At 41.0% G+C, this 15039-nt stretch overlaps 1 protein-coding gene and 1 long non-coding RNA gene across 2 annotated transcripts in view; one reads left to right on the top strand and one right to left on the bottom strand.

The window, feature by feature from the left end:
* LOC138748223 (uncharacterized) overlaps nt 1-15039 on the top strand; it is a 39104-nt gene that overhangs the window by 960 nt on the left and 23105 nt on the right. The window contains exon 2 of the long non-coding RNA XR_011347876.1: nt 2785-2888. This is a non-coding gene — a long non-coding RNA (uncharacterized lncRNA). The remainder of the gene's footprint in view (nt 1-2784; nt 2889-15039) is intronic.
* The window catches only part of LOC138748216 (golgin subfamily B member 1-like), an 85439-nt gene continuing 71716 nt past the window's right edge, over nt 1317-15039 (bottom strand). Inside the window, exons 29-35 of the mRNA XM_069908024.1 lie at nt 14340-14395; nt 13459-13528; nt 12020-12168; nt 9583-9789; nt 8689-8824; nt 7970-8038; nt 1317-5728 (exon numbers count right to left, since the gene is read on the bottom strand). Coding sequence (XP_069764125.1) covers nt 5592-5728; nt 7970-8038; nt 8689-8824; nt 9583-9789; nt 12020-12168; nt 13459-13528; nt 14340-14395 — 824 coding nt within the window. The 3' untranslated portion in view covers nt 1317-5591. The remainder of the gene's footprint in view (nt 5729-7969; nt 8039-8688; nt 8825-9582; nt 9790-12019; nt 12169-13458; nt 13529-14339; nt 14396-15039) is intronic.

Raw genomic sequence — 15039 nt, forward strand, 5'->3', positions numbered from 1 at the left:
GGGGAAGGACCAGAGTCTAGTGCCCTCTCATTATGGGGCAGAGGGGAAGCCCCTCAACCAGCAAAAAAAGGGGGGGAGGGGGAGAAGGTGCCACAGTGGTAGTAACAGAGTATAAGAGAAGAAAGTAAAATGTACAATGATAAGAATATATCCATATGATTGCCACCATGAATGTAAAAAGTCTTCAACTGTTTTCTTGTATTGTAAATAATTTATTGTGAATAAAGTATATTTTTGGGGGAAAAATACAAGCCTTTCCACTACCTAAAAGGGACAAGTCTCAATGAGTGCAGTGCCAACAATACTCAGGAATCTCAACACCATCCAAGACAAAGCAGCCCCCTTGACTTACACCCCATCAACTACTCTAGATATTGACTCCACAAACCATGCACAGAATTTATCATCAACAAAAAGCATTGGAATAAAGCACCCAGGTTTCTCCATTAGCAGCTCTCCACACAGCAGCCTCTCACCAGGAAGAATAAGACTTCAGATTAACAAGAATTCCCCTCTAAGTTGCTGGTCCTTCATCATAGCTGGGAAAAATCTTGGAACATTTTACTCAAGAGTGCCTGAAAGATATACTATTGTTTTGAGAAGATGGCAAAATGCAAGCTTTTCAAAAGCAATTAGGTATGGTTAATAAATGCTGGTCATGCATTTATGACCAGATCCTGAAGAATTAATTAAAGTCAAACAGTATTAATTTAAAATGAAAAAAGTTAGATTCAACAGCATCTGCACTTGAGAAGAATGAAGCAGGCAAGGCTACTGGCCACCATCATGTCAACCTTCTGCAAGAGCTCCATCAAGATCATCCTGGCCGGCTGCATGATAGTGGGGTGAGATTGCTGCAAAGAAATGGATCAGAGATCAATCCACAAGACCATAAGAGTGGCAGAGAGGATCACTTGAGTCTCCCTCCCATCAGCGTGATCTACTGGAATCTTGCCTGAAGAGAGCACGCAAAATCATTGAGGACCCCTTCTACCCCACACACAGCATCTTTCAGCTGCTTCCATGTGGAAAGAGATACAAGACTCTCAGAGCCAGCACCACCAGGATGAGGAACAGCTTCTTCCCACGGGCAGTGAGAATGCTGAATGACCAAAACAACTTCTCATACTAGCCATCTGAGGCTCTCATCTGTGCAAAACAATATTTATTTGTATTTGTATATTTGAATATTTTTCTTGTGTATCTATTGACTGTATGTGCGTTATGTTTGGTTATGTGTTTTGAACCAAGGACCAGAGAACGTTGTTTCATCGGGTGCAATTAGATGACAATAAACGTACTTGACTATATTGGTGTTCGATAAACCAAATTTTCTTTATTAATGATCTGACTATCAGCTGTGGTTGATGGAAAAATGTAGCTGAAATATACCACATGTTCTCTACTGCATAAAGACCAGTAATCTGTTCATTGTAAACAGTGGTTGTCAAAGGTATGATTCTTCTGGCAAACAGGCAAAATAAATGCCACTGGCTTGGGTCATTTATTTCCCATCCATTAAGAATGTATGGACCATATGGTTCACTCCATCAAGGACATCTACAAGAGACAGTGTTTCAAGAAAGTAGCAGCTCTCCTCAAGGGCCCCCACCACCCAGGTCATGCTCTCTTCACTCTCCTAGCATTGAGAAAAAGGTAAAGGATCCTGAAGACAAGCACTAAGTGGCACAAAGTTTCTTCCCCTTTGCCATCAGATTCCTGAATGATCCATGAACCCACAGATTCTACCTCACTTTGTATTTTTATTGCATTATTTTACTTATTTTGAAATGTGGTTTATAGAAATATTTGAAATGTGATGCTGCCACAAAACTACATATGTGTGACATGTTCATGATGATAAATTCTGATTCTGGTCTTTTAAAATTGCTATGGAATATCTAGTGAAGGTTCCTTATTCTGGTAGGTGGGTCAGGCAGCATTGATGTATAAAATTGGTCAGTCAATGTTTCAGGTCCTTTATTGAGACTAAATTGACTTTATCGAGCCTTGATAAAGGGTTCCAAAATGAAATATTGAAACATTCCATGGATGGTGCTTGACCCCCTGAGTCTAGCTGCACTTTGTTCACTCAAGATTCCAACTCTCTAACTCAGCATAAAGCCCTGCAAAAGGTAGTGAACATCACAGGCAAAATCCTCCCCACCATCAAGAGCATCTATTGGGAACGCTGCCATTGGAGAGCAACAGCAACCATCAAAGATCCACACCACCCAGTACACACTCTGTTCTCAGTGCTGCCATCAGGAAAGAGGTATAGGTGACACAAGATCACACTACCAGGTTCAGGAACAGCTGCCACCCCTCCACCATCAGATTCCTCAACAGTAAATTCAATCAGGGATGCATTTAAGGATTCTCACTTTTGCACTTTATTAATTTTAATTCTGCCCTGCCCTCAGGGTTGTATGAGAATCATGTATGAACTCTGACAATAAATCTAACATCTGAAATATTCTGGTTGATGTAATTCATGTCAGGATTGGATGTGACTTGGAGAATTTTAAAGGATAATACTCTCATTTAGCTGCCTCCCCCTTTCCTTCCACTTGGAGAAAGTCATGGGTTTCAGAGACTTGTTAAATATTGTTGATAATATATAGTTCTGAATGATGTATTTTCATTTAAATCTATGCATTGGAAGGACAATGAAGCAGAGAAACTGGATCAATTTGTGCACCTATTTAAAAATGAAAATCATTTACACCCAAGGCTATAAAGTGTATTTGACCTGAAACGTTAACTCTGCTTCTCTTTCCCCAGATGCTGTCTGACTTACTAAGTATTTCCAGGATGTTCTGATTTGATATCATGATAAAAGGTCCTTTAAGGACCTTCAAGAGGTCGGCATGGCAACAAGACTACAGGTATAACTTCTTGGTGCAGCACAGACTAAGTTTTAACATGATTGGGTGCAGGCCACCTTTAGTTTTTTTCTCAATTACTTTATGTTTGTAGGTTACCTGGTTGGCCAATAGCACTACATGCAGTAGCTGTTTAGTACATAAAAAGGAGATACATTACTTTAAAACTCTCAAGCCTATAAATTATAATAAGGACATGATTAGGATACTTATTCTTTCGAGAAATCAAGCAGAGTGAATAAGCTTGGGTAATGATAACTTAAATTGCATTAGGCATTTCAGTTGGCCTCCTTGTATTTAACGCCAACATATAACTTGTCTTCCCAGTTAGTTGCTATATCTGCATATTTATTTCTGCCTCTCTACACAAAAAAATTAAACTAGTTTCTTATCACTTAAACTATTTTTTATACTTTCAGCTAAAATGTAGAACATAATTTCTTCCCATATTATAAAAGTGGGTGAAGGCCACAAGCAAGAGTTTGGATTGGTTATGGAAAGAGGTTGCAATTGGTTTAAAATTCTCACCTTTTTAAATGACCTGCAGGAATCAATCCTCCCTTTCAAAGTTACCTAAACTAAAAAAAATAAATATGGACTTTCATGATCCTCAATTCAATCACACTATGCAGGTTTTAAATTCACATATTCTCTTCCCGAAACCCCTGTTTCAGATCCTGCTGCCCTAATATCTGTAGGTGTGCTCTGTATCCCATGGAATACCACGTTTTACGTGCCATTGTTTTATGAATGCAAATGATTGACCAGAATTCATATGGCAGATTGTGCAGAGCTGGATTAGGTAATCAAATAGGAAGGATATTTTGCATGAAAAGACAAATGTGAAACAAAACTTGAAAATATAGACTTTTTTGATTTGGAGTAAATCAGACATTGTTATCATGAAGTGTCATTTGTATCTGTCCATAAGGACTGTTATCATCACTCATGCGGGCCAGTTGAAGATCTTTAGCTCACTATCACAGTCCAACTTGATAGCAGCTGAGAAATTCCCAAGTGCAATGTGACCAGTTGGTGGCATATATTTTAGCTTCAGAGATGATGGGCTCACAAAGGTGCAGCCAGATTTAACATGACAGAATCAATTGACAAAAGGAATGTGTCACAAGGTATATCCTCCAGTTTATTGCAGGGATACGAATGGGGAAATATGAGAGAAAGGTAACCATGGGAGAGAGCAGGCCATAAAGTGACTGACACTAGATGCATAATTCATACATTTCTCAATTTAGAGAGTGATGAGTGTGCCAAATATGAGCCCATTGTCATTCAATCAATAGAAGAATGTGAAAGAATAGCTCCTCAGCCAAACCCAGCAACTTGATTATAGTTTGCAAAGGAATATGACAAAAAAAATCTGAGGAGTTGGAATTAGTCTAGCCATCAAATGGTGGTGGAGCTGGAGTTGTAACAGCAGCCTTGCCGCTGCTGCGAACCCACAATGAGTAGGGAGTGGAGACACAGTGCTCCTGCAGGGTCAAACCTCCCAGTCCAACTGCTGTCAACTTTGTTCAGGCTTTAAACAGCCCATTAAAGGATTTTATTTTAAAATGCTGCGACTAATAAAATGCATTTTATTTTAAAATGTGACTGTGGGGTCTGGGCCCAAGATGGCAGCACCTATGATCAGCAGTGGCAGCGAGGGATTGCGGACTACAGGGAAGCGGAAGCCTGGAGGATGGAACCAGGAAATGAGGAGACCACCCCCCATTTGAAAAGGAGAAACAGAGGAGAAGACCCAGGGGAATGGTGACCATGGCAGTGGACCAGTGAGGGGCTCTGAGAATGAAGAAAATACAGGCTGTTGGTGACTCGAGGCAAGGTTGCTGGGACTGTGCTCAAAGGATGCACACGAGGCTGCAGGCTGCTGAAGACTGGCTCAATACTGTCTGAAGGGGTACCAGGTATCAGAACTGAGAAGCGAGAGGGTGCTCAGGATGCTGGAGGCTTCCTGATCATGTCAGAGGTGGGTTGCTGATTTGGACCGAAGGCTGTGTGATTGCCCAGGCAGTGGGAGCACTAGAGGCGAAGCCATAGACACAAGAACATAAGAATAGGAGCAAGAGGAGGCCATCCAGCCCATCAAGCCTGCTCCACCATTCAATGAGATCATGGCTGATCTGATGATAGGCTCATCTTCATCTACCTGCCTTTTCCCATATCCCTTAGAAATCTCTGTTCAGTGACCCTGGGGGAATGCTCTTTTGCTTCTCTTTCTCTGACTATAAGGGGTGCTGGGCAGTTTCTGCTGATAGTGAATCTTTTTCTGCCTTAATATCAGATTTTATGTTTTATTACATTACAATAAAATAATCTTGAATCACTGCTTAATGAGTCAGGTCTGATCAAGAGCATGGTCCTGAATGGCCACTTGCACTGCAATGATTGTCTTGTTAGTGTGGCAACTGCTTCAGTCAAGGCATCCAAAAGATTCTGGTTTTAGTGGGAGAAAAGAAAGCATGTTTGGCAAGTATAAAATAGTCATGAAATGTTTCAATTTCAAATACCAAAGGTTTGGTGTTCATGGAAAGTGAGCAACCAGAATTCCTGTCGGAGTCACAAGAGACTACAGATGCTGGAATATGGAGCAAAAAAAAAAACCATGAGGAGAATTCAGTAGTCAAGCAACATCTGTGGAAGCAAAGAAGTGGTCAACATTTTGGGTTCTATCAAGCTGGTCAACCTTCACTTTGACAGTTGCACATAATTGGCAGGAAAGAGACCAAATTTCCCGTTGCATTGACCCTGCCACCATCCCTCGTCAATCATCTCAATGCTTGTGATTACGTCACCGGGATCGAAGGAGATTTCATCGTCACCTTCTGAAACACAAAAGAATTACAAAGAATTATTGGTCAATATTAAAGATGAAAGCTGCCAAAAACCAGGGTCCTTTTATTGATGGGGGAAAGGGTTAGAGGGGCTCTGAGCACTAAATGTTTGTGATTTGGTTAATGTTTTTCTTAAACAGTCTTATATAGTTAAACCCCTGGTATCTGGCACCTATGGGGATTGATAGATGCCGGATAAGTGAGTTTTCCAGTTGCTTGAGACTCACTGTTACAATGCATAACTAATAGACCTACATAAAAATAAACAAAATGTCAAAAATACTAAACAGTACTTACACTGAACAAATTTCATTTGCATGAATATATGAACCTTAAAACATTTTACTTTATTTTCAGTCACATTCTTTGAAAAAATTTAAGTGTCGCTGCATCTGTAGGTTCCTCCCCCTCCACGGAGCTGCCCAAAAATATAAACAATAATATTATAATTATCCCCTCCCCATTCACAGATAACACCTTACTAATATAGCTAATAATATACTAATAAAGATAAAGACTTTTACTAAGCAGGGATAAGGAGACGCTTTAAGAGAGTCACCCCAACGGTGAGCGGCATCGACCAGCTCTTCATCCTGGGAAACACCATTTAATTCAAACCCATTTATTCAAACTTTATTTAAACAGCTGCTACAATCACAGCATGACCAGGGGGCTCTCCACTGGATGAATATTTGATCCCATCTTCATCTAAGGTCTCTGTATTAATTCAGAAAACATTTACTTTTACAATTTAAACTTTTATTTATTCTTAATGTTTATTTATTTTCCTTGAAATTTTTTGGTTGCTTGAATTCGAGATAACAGGGGTTGTACTTTATTTATAATGTGCTACTTTAACACAGCACCAAAAACTCCACACCAATATAACACTTTCAAAATATAGTCACTATTGCAAAATAGAAAACACACGTGACAAGGTTCCACAAACAGCAGCATAATTATACCCAGATATTTTAGTGCTGTTAGTCAGGGTAAATATTGTTCAGAAAACCCCAGCTCGCCAATTCATGCCATTGAATTAACTAGGAGCTTGGAGACTACATTAAAAACGATCTCATTGACTATTAAGCTCAATGGGATGTGCTGTAATTTTAAATGCTGAAATATAAATAGGTTTCCTTTTCTCTATTTATCCATGTAATTTTAAATATATAAATGCAGGTACAGTAAAACTCATGGAATCCAACATTCAAGCAACCAGAAAAAAAAAACGAGAAAAGCAAATCAAAAAACTAAATTTAATAAGAATAAAATAATAGGTAAAAATATGTGTTTCTAATTGTAAACGTAAATGTTCTCTGAAGTAGCACATAAACCTTTGGTAAAGAAGGGATCACATCAGCCAGCGGAGGGCCTTGGTCGTACTTTGCTCATAGCAGCTGTTTGAATAAAGTTGTGTGAAACAGCAATGGTGTTGCCCAGGATGAAGAGCTGGTTGATGCTGCTCACCATTGGGGTGACTCTCTTAAGGGTCTCCTTATCCCTGCTTAGTAAGAGATACCTCAGTCAGAGGCTTTATCTGTAAACTTGGGGGAGGGTGTAATTATAATATTATTGTTTGCCATTTTGTGCGGCTCCATGGAGGGGGAGGAACCTACAGATGCAGCGAAAGTTAAATGTTTTCAAAGAATGTGACTGAAAACAAAGTAAAATGCTTTAAGGTTTATATATTCATGCAAGGGCATTGTAAGAGTAAGTCTCAAGCACCAGAAAATACACTTATCCAGCATCTACCAATAGGTGCCAGTTACCAGGGGTTTTACAGTATTTCCTTTTCACTATTTGTCCACCTAACAGAGCTAATAAAGCCTTAGTTTAACAATTGGGCCTAAGGAACTGCCAGAGCTGAGTTCCATCAATATTGCAGCAGAGTGGGAAAAACACATCATATTTAGGATTGAAGGTGAAGAGATCCCCAATTACAGACTCTCACACAAAGCTTTGTATTTTAGGGATCAGTTGAAATGTTCCTGATTTAGACTGCTAGACTTTTGAATCAAGCTTGGAAAAGGTATTTTGTTATATAATAAAACGGCAGGACAGCATAGAGGGTGTAGATTCAATGTTTCTCTGCAGGCAAATAAGTGGCAATCATCAGACCAGACCAGAGGCAATGGCTCACCATTCTTGCTTTCCATCAGGACTACAAAGTGAAGGGAATGGTTCATACATGTTGCGTATCAAATCCTTTATTTTTCATCACTGACCTACCTCCTTGGTAATCATACAAAGCTACTGCAGTCACATCAGCATCAGAAATGTCATAAACATTCTCAGCATCTAGGGACAAATGGTAAAGCAAAGAATTTTAGGAATAAGTTTAAGAACTCTAGATTTGACTGCTTTGACCTCCCATATCCACTATTTTATCAAATAACTTTCCTTTCGACCTTCTCCCACATTTACCAATCCCACTTTGCTCCACTCCCCCAATTCACAACCACAACTTTTCTCCATATCCCCATTCTCAGCTTCTTCCTAATAACCCTCAACCTATTTTTTTTCCTCAATAACCTTTTGGCCATCTTTCTCCCCAAATCCATCAACATTATTTACTCCATCTCTCACCTATTTAAACACTTCTGCACTTCATATACCTTACCAAACCATTTAACCAACATTAAAAAATTCTGCTGTAAGACCCTCTGAAACACAAGCATTTGCAATATATTAACCCACATCATCACTTCTGAACCAGTCCCTCTTGTGACCTGCTTCCCTCCATAACTATTGCACCTTCTCCCCATCTCTTACCTGAACCAATAGCGTGACAACTGTTATAATCTATAGAACTCAATTATCTTATTCTGTACTCCTAATGTCCATCAGAAACTAAATCATTTTTATGCCCATTATAGTGCAACTCAGCAACACATTATCCCACAAAATAAATGGCCCCCATTTCTGGAGCTGTAGAGGTGTCACATCACCAGAATTGGCTGTTTCTGCTTTCATTCCAGTGATTGGTAACAACTTCTCATAGTCTCCCTGATCTTCCAAATGCTCTTTGAATTCTGGCTGGTGAGAATATTCCGAAAGATTTTCATAATCATCCATATTCTGATCCTGTATTTAAAAAAAAGAAAGACAGGCAAGATATCAGATGTTGAAGGCCTCAGACAAACTGACAGAAGGGGCTACAAACAGTTCTCCAATGGTCAACAATCTCTTCTGAATAAAATGTCTGTGGATTTCTGCCAGGATTTATGTCTATACCAGTTATTATAAGCCCCTATGCCACTCAGAGAGAATAGTTAATCTACTGTAGAAGATGTGCACACAAAGCCAACAAAGAAATAATCACTTTCCCATTTCAGTCAGGAGTTCCAAGACAAGGAATTCCTATCAACAGAGTCAGGGTAAAGCTTCCTGAGCAGGTTAATTAAAATTCACTCCATACGATTTCAACACCACATACAGGATTGATACAACAGGAATTAGATGTATTGTAAAACTCACATCAAATACTCCCAGAATGGTTAGAGAAGTATTAAAAACAGAATAAAATTCCAATAACAATATCCCAGTACAGGCAAAATAAATATAATTATCCATAAAATTGGCTTTAACCAAATTATCCAATGCTGCATGCATTAAACCCACATCGATCCCAAATTTGACCCAAAATATTGGTACAAAAAACTTGAGTACGGTACAGTATTATATGAGCAGTTGATGATTGTTAGTTCCAATTTAGTGTTGTTTTGATTTGAACTTTGGCAGTGATCATAAGTTTCATTTAACATATACAAAACCATTTCTTGAAGAATCATTACTTGAGGAATTGTTTGGCACTTTAATAGTTGACATTTGGAGTTCATTACCTCATGATAGGAATCAGGATTATCATAGAGTTGGGCTTCTTCCTGCTCAGGTTCAGGCTCTGGGTCCAGCTGAGGCTCAGGCTCCAGCTCCGGCTCCTGTTCTGGCTCTGACTCCAGCTCTTTCACTAATTTCTGACCCCGTCTCTGAGGAATTGGTGGAATCGGTTTTGCTTTTTCAGGCTCTGGTGTCTCATTCTCGTGTTCTACCTGGTGGTGAAAGGTCAAAAACCACAGGTCAACATAAATCCGTTTAGCCCAGCATCCATTCAATCATTAACAATGCTGGCTGTACATTTCTTCATTCCTCCTGAGCTCATAGCTCCATCCTATGTTCTCTTCCTCCTGGCAATTCTCTCACGTGATTCATTACTTGCCATCTGCCAATGTATTCTTCCCTGTTCTCCCTCAGCAATCTCCACCACTCCCAGAGCTCCCAGCTTTAGAATCCTGAGTACCTTGCATTACCTCATCTCAGCATTAGGAACCTAGACAATGAAGGCTATTCCTCTGCGGTTCCCTTTCTGAAGGCACGGGGAAGATAGTAAAAAAAACCCTTCAGAAGTGAGAGCTATGCCTGCATCTCCCCAACTCTAATGCTGGCAGCATTGAGGCCCACAACAGTCCTTCCATGATTTTGATTAACCACATAGCACAGTGAAGGGATTGAACAGTGAACCATGGAAATTTTCAGAAAAGGAGCAGCCATCAAGCTTATAATGCATATGTTGATTAAAAAAGACTTGGCCTAATCCACTCACCAGCTCTTTATCTGTTGACTTGCAGGTCCCAATTTTTTGAAAATTTAACCAGATACATTTAATAGCTGAGGGTTACTTCTCCACTGTGATTTTAGGCAGCTTCCTCTGGACACTACCACAGTTTGGTTGAAAAGAGAACCTCAAGTACTCTCAAAACCTTTCAACAATTACCTCAAAACATGCACACTAGTTATTGCCCTCTCTGTCAAAAGAAATGGGCCTTCCCATGAAAGTCTCTCATAATTTTATACACATTGATTAAATCTTCACCCAGTCTAGTCCAAAAAGAAACTGCAGTCCAGATAATCTCTCTAAATCAATCTTCAGCCTAGGCAACAGCCTACATGCTCTCTGATATTGTTACTTCTTTCTGGTAGCATAATGACCAGATTTGCACTCTGTACTCGAGCTAAGGCTTGACCTGTGCACGAAGCACTCCTACCAGACATCCCTGCTCTGACCTTATCCGGCTCAGGTGCTCACTGAATGGCTATTGGTTCAAAGTTCTCAATTCTGGGGAATCATATGGCCCCTCCCAGCTTCTTACTCCCCTCCCTCTCACTCCACCTTTATATACTTGACATCACCTCTTCCTACTTTAGTCGATAAAGGGTCCTGATCTGAAACATTGACTACCTATGGATACTGTCTGACCCATTGAGATCCTCTAGAGCAGGGGTGGGCAACCTTTTAATTTTCAGCACAGTAGCAGACCATTTCGACCCACAAGTATGTACTGGGGGTGTAGGTTAATTGGGTGGCATGGACTCGTGGGCCAAAATGGCCTGTTACCGTGCTGAAAATTAAAAGGTTGCCCACCCCTGAGTCTTGTTGTATGCTGAAACTCCAGCATCTTCAGTTTCTGTGTTAATCATAGAGTTAGTTGGAACTGATCTGAGAGTTAACAGATAAAATGAAGTGTACATGTCATCATTGAAAGCTCAGGAGTCTAGTACTAGGGTCCATAATTCATTTGCACTCCAGTGCAGTGCCATTCAAATGGGGAATTGTGGACTGAATCAAGAAAGCAGTCACATTGAGGAGTACTGCTTTTGGCTACTAAACTAACAGTGCTAAGAGAGTACTCCATAGCTGCAGATATGGTTCTGATAAAAGATTAAACAAAAATATAGCAGTTTTCAGGAAGGGACAATTGGTGGGCATGTATGGTCACAGAATCATAGAGTCGTATAGTATAGAAACAGATACTCCATCTTATCAGAACCATGCTAACCATCGACTACACATTTACATTAATCCTACATTAATCCCAGTTTTTAATTCACATCTACACCTCCAGATTCTACCCCTCACCTATTTACGAGGGAAACTTTACAGTGGCCAATTAACCCACCAGCCTCATGTCCTTGGGATGTGGGAGGAAACTGAAGTACTCAAGAAAAGCATAAGCCATGGGGAGAATGTGCAAAGTCCACACATATGGCACCTGAGGTCAGGAGGATCTTGGTTCTCTGGCACTTCAAGGTAGCAGCTGTACTGGCTGCACCACTGTGTTGCCCTATATTCTTTCTGTGAATCAACCTTTCACTAGAACTGTTCTCTTGCATGGTACAACCCTGGTGATCATACGGTGGGCCAAGTGGTCCAGAGTCATTTCAGCTGGTCAATGCTGCATCCCATCTTTTTCTTTGACACTCCACCCAACTGCAACAGCCGACCTGCTGTTTCCTGCGTACTGCATCTTGCTCCATTCTCTCTCGGGCCTGTATTCGTGCACGCTCCTCCTCTGCCCTCTTTCTGTTGTCTTTGTCGCTGGCTTTGACCAAGTCTTCGAACTTTGATTTCAGGCTCCTTGTATTGCTGCTTGCTATCGACAAAGAGCAGAGAGTGAGTGAGAGAGGCAAACAGAAAGAGGAAGCGAGACGTGAAGAAGAGGGAAAGATGAAGAGAGGGAGCGAGACTGAGACCGAGAGGGAATGAGACAGTGAGGGAGGGGGAGAAAAAGTGGCAGGAAGATAGAGGGAAAAGTGGAGAGAATGAGAGCAAGGGGGATATAGAGAAGGTATGAGACAGAGCGAGGGAAAATGGGATATAGAGGGAACGAGGGAAAATTGAGAAGGGAATGAGACAGGGTGGAGAGGAGGTAAGATTGAGAATAAGGGTGTGATTTAAAGCAAGAGAGGATGACAGAAAGGGAGAGAGAGGGAGCGGTAGATTGAGGTAAAGAAGAGAAAAGGAGAGAAAAAATGGTGAGAAATAAAGGAGAGAATGTGACAGGAATAGACCAAAGGAGAGGGATGAGAGAAGGAAGAAGAATGAGAAAAATAGAAAAGGAAAACGGTAACAAAGTGAGGAAATTAGGAAGTGTTATATTCATACATAGTTGTCATGTACAAACATGGATTTAGCTAGACAGAAAAATGAGGTGAAACAAATGGTCAAAGTGAAAGACTTAATTTTTTTAATTTGTGAGAAATGAGGAAATGGATAAAAAATTTAGTGGGAGCAGAAGGAAGCCAAAGAAGAACTAAAAGAGAGGGAAGACAAGGGAACCATGACTTGGGGAACTCTGGGACCGATGCTAGTGGATCATTAGATGAGCATAACCTGCTAACTGACAGTCTGAAGTTCACAGTTCCTTATGCATTAAAACTTTACAAATCATTTTTTATATGGCTTGGAAGGAAGTTAAGGTAAAGACTATTCACTTCAGATTGGAGGTTTTTTGGTGCAATGGACAGGGCTGAAACGTTTGTCCAGCTCCAACATCCTCGGGACAGATCACTTTTACCAATGCCCTACCTCCCCTTCTAGGTGGGATTGTGAAGATGATCCTCAGCATTGGGAGGTGATTGTGATCCCAGGGCGGGGCTGTGACCAGTGAACCCAGGATGGTGATGCGGAGCGTGACCCCAGGGTGGGAGTTGTGCTGCTAACTAAAGGCCATTTTTCTCTTGGTTTATCATAATTCCCCTCTGTTTATTGTTGGGCTAAAGATTGGTCACGCTAGATATTGGTTAATGCACCTGTAAAGAGGAGAGGAAGGGGGAGAAACAAATGTGTAGATGTCTAGGTTGCTGGAATCAGCCTGGCAACTTTCTAAGTTTGATTCTAGATTATGGTCATTCATCCAAGCTAACTCCATAGAGCCACTCACCAGCTTCCACTGGTTTTGTCTTCTGATAGGTTGAGGTTGGGCCCTCCATCTCAGTGAAGGAAGCTGCACTCTGTAATGTGAATTGATAAAGTGATAAGTTGTGGATCTAGCAAGAGAGAAAGGGTCATGCAGGCAGGCCTGAGCTGCTCAAAGTTGGTGCCCTGGGATGCAGACAAATCTCAAGCTCAGTTGCCACATCAGACACCAGCCCATGGGGTTTACACCCATCCGAACAGTTCAAGCTATTGGAGGTGATATATCCATGCTATCTTCCAAGTCAGCTGAGGGATAAGAAACTTTGGGATGTTATCATTAATGCTGAATATAAGAGAGACTTCTCGATTCTACTCTCAAGAGCAGCCTTAGTCTTCAACAATGACTAGATGTGGCAAGCTTATGGACTAAGTGCTGTTCAGTTGAATGGCTATCAATGGTCAGCATTGACATGGTGTGTTTCTGTAATATATTCTGTGCCTTTATGACTGACAATAACATGAAATGGCCATCCCACATCATTTGCTGAAGGACTGGATTGGGCTTGAACCCATGGCCCTCTGAGGTGCTACATCTGAGACAAACTGACAGTCGAAGGCAAATTTCAATAAAGGTGAATTTTATAAATTTACATTAATAGGAAGTATAAGGAGTCACAAATGTTCATGACAGGAAAGAACCTATAGCTTGTCACTGTCACTTATAGATGGCAGCACCGGACAGTGGCGCATATTGGAATACTGATGTCTCCAGTCCATTCCCACATTGGACTGTAGGGATAAAGTTCCCAGAACTAGGATGGAGGGGAAGCATTGCACACATCTGTGACTGCTCCTTGCTTTGTGTAAGAGAGTTGAAGCACATCGTGAGAATTTTTGAGGACCTACCTTGTCCATCCGGTCCTGCTGCACCCCATATCGCCCTCCGAACCCCTTGGCATAATCTGCAAAAGGAGACAGATAAAGAAAAATTTTACTGAGAATCACTGAACCAAGCTAAATCTTTGCCCACACTTCCATTGTTCCTCCCCAAGGACACTAACTCTCACTAAATACAGATCCACAATCATTCTCAGCCCTCTGGCATTTCACCTAAGCAGTAGAGTGCTATTTGACTGCAGTGATGGAATACACCCGAGGTGAATTCAGTTCTTGTCTGCTGCCTGCATCTATGCACATACTAGTCACTAGGAACTAGAATCCCTGGAGGAAAAACAGATCAGTTAACCAGAATGCTTCCTCAGGCACTGGAAAGCAACTGCAAGTTAACAAGAATTCATCTCAGGACAGTTCAACAATGTAATTAAATCATAACTGAAAGATATCCTAACTCCCAACAAACCAATGTGTGTTCATCCTGCAGTATTATCATGCAGACCTTGTTGCGAAAACCAACAAGGTCGGGTCAGATACAGCAATGAGCTCTCTGAACCCTTCTCCATTAACAATGGCGTGAAGCAAGGCTGCGTTCTCGCACCAACCCTCTTTTCAATCTTCAGCATGATGCTGAAACAAGCCATGAAAGACCTCAACAATGAAGACGGTTTTTACATCCGGTACCGCACGGATGGCAGTCTCTTCAATCTGA

The sequence above is a fragment of the Narcine bancroftii genome, chromosome 13 (genome assembly GCF_036971445.1).
Source record: "Narcine bancroftii isolate sNarBan1 chromosome 13, sNarBan1.hap1, whole genome shotgun sequence".
NCBI lineage: Eukaryota > Metazoa > Chordata > Chondrichthyes > Torpediniformes > Narcinidae > Narcine > Narcine bancroftii.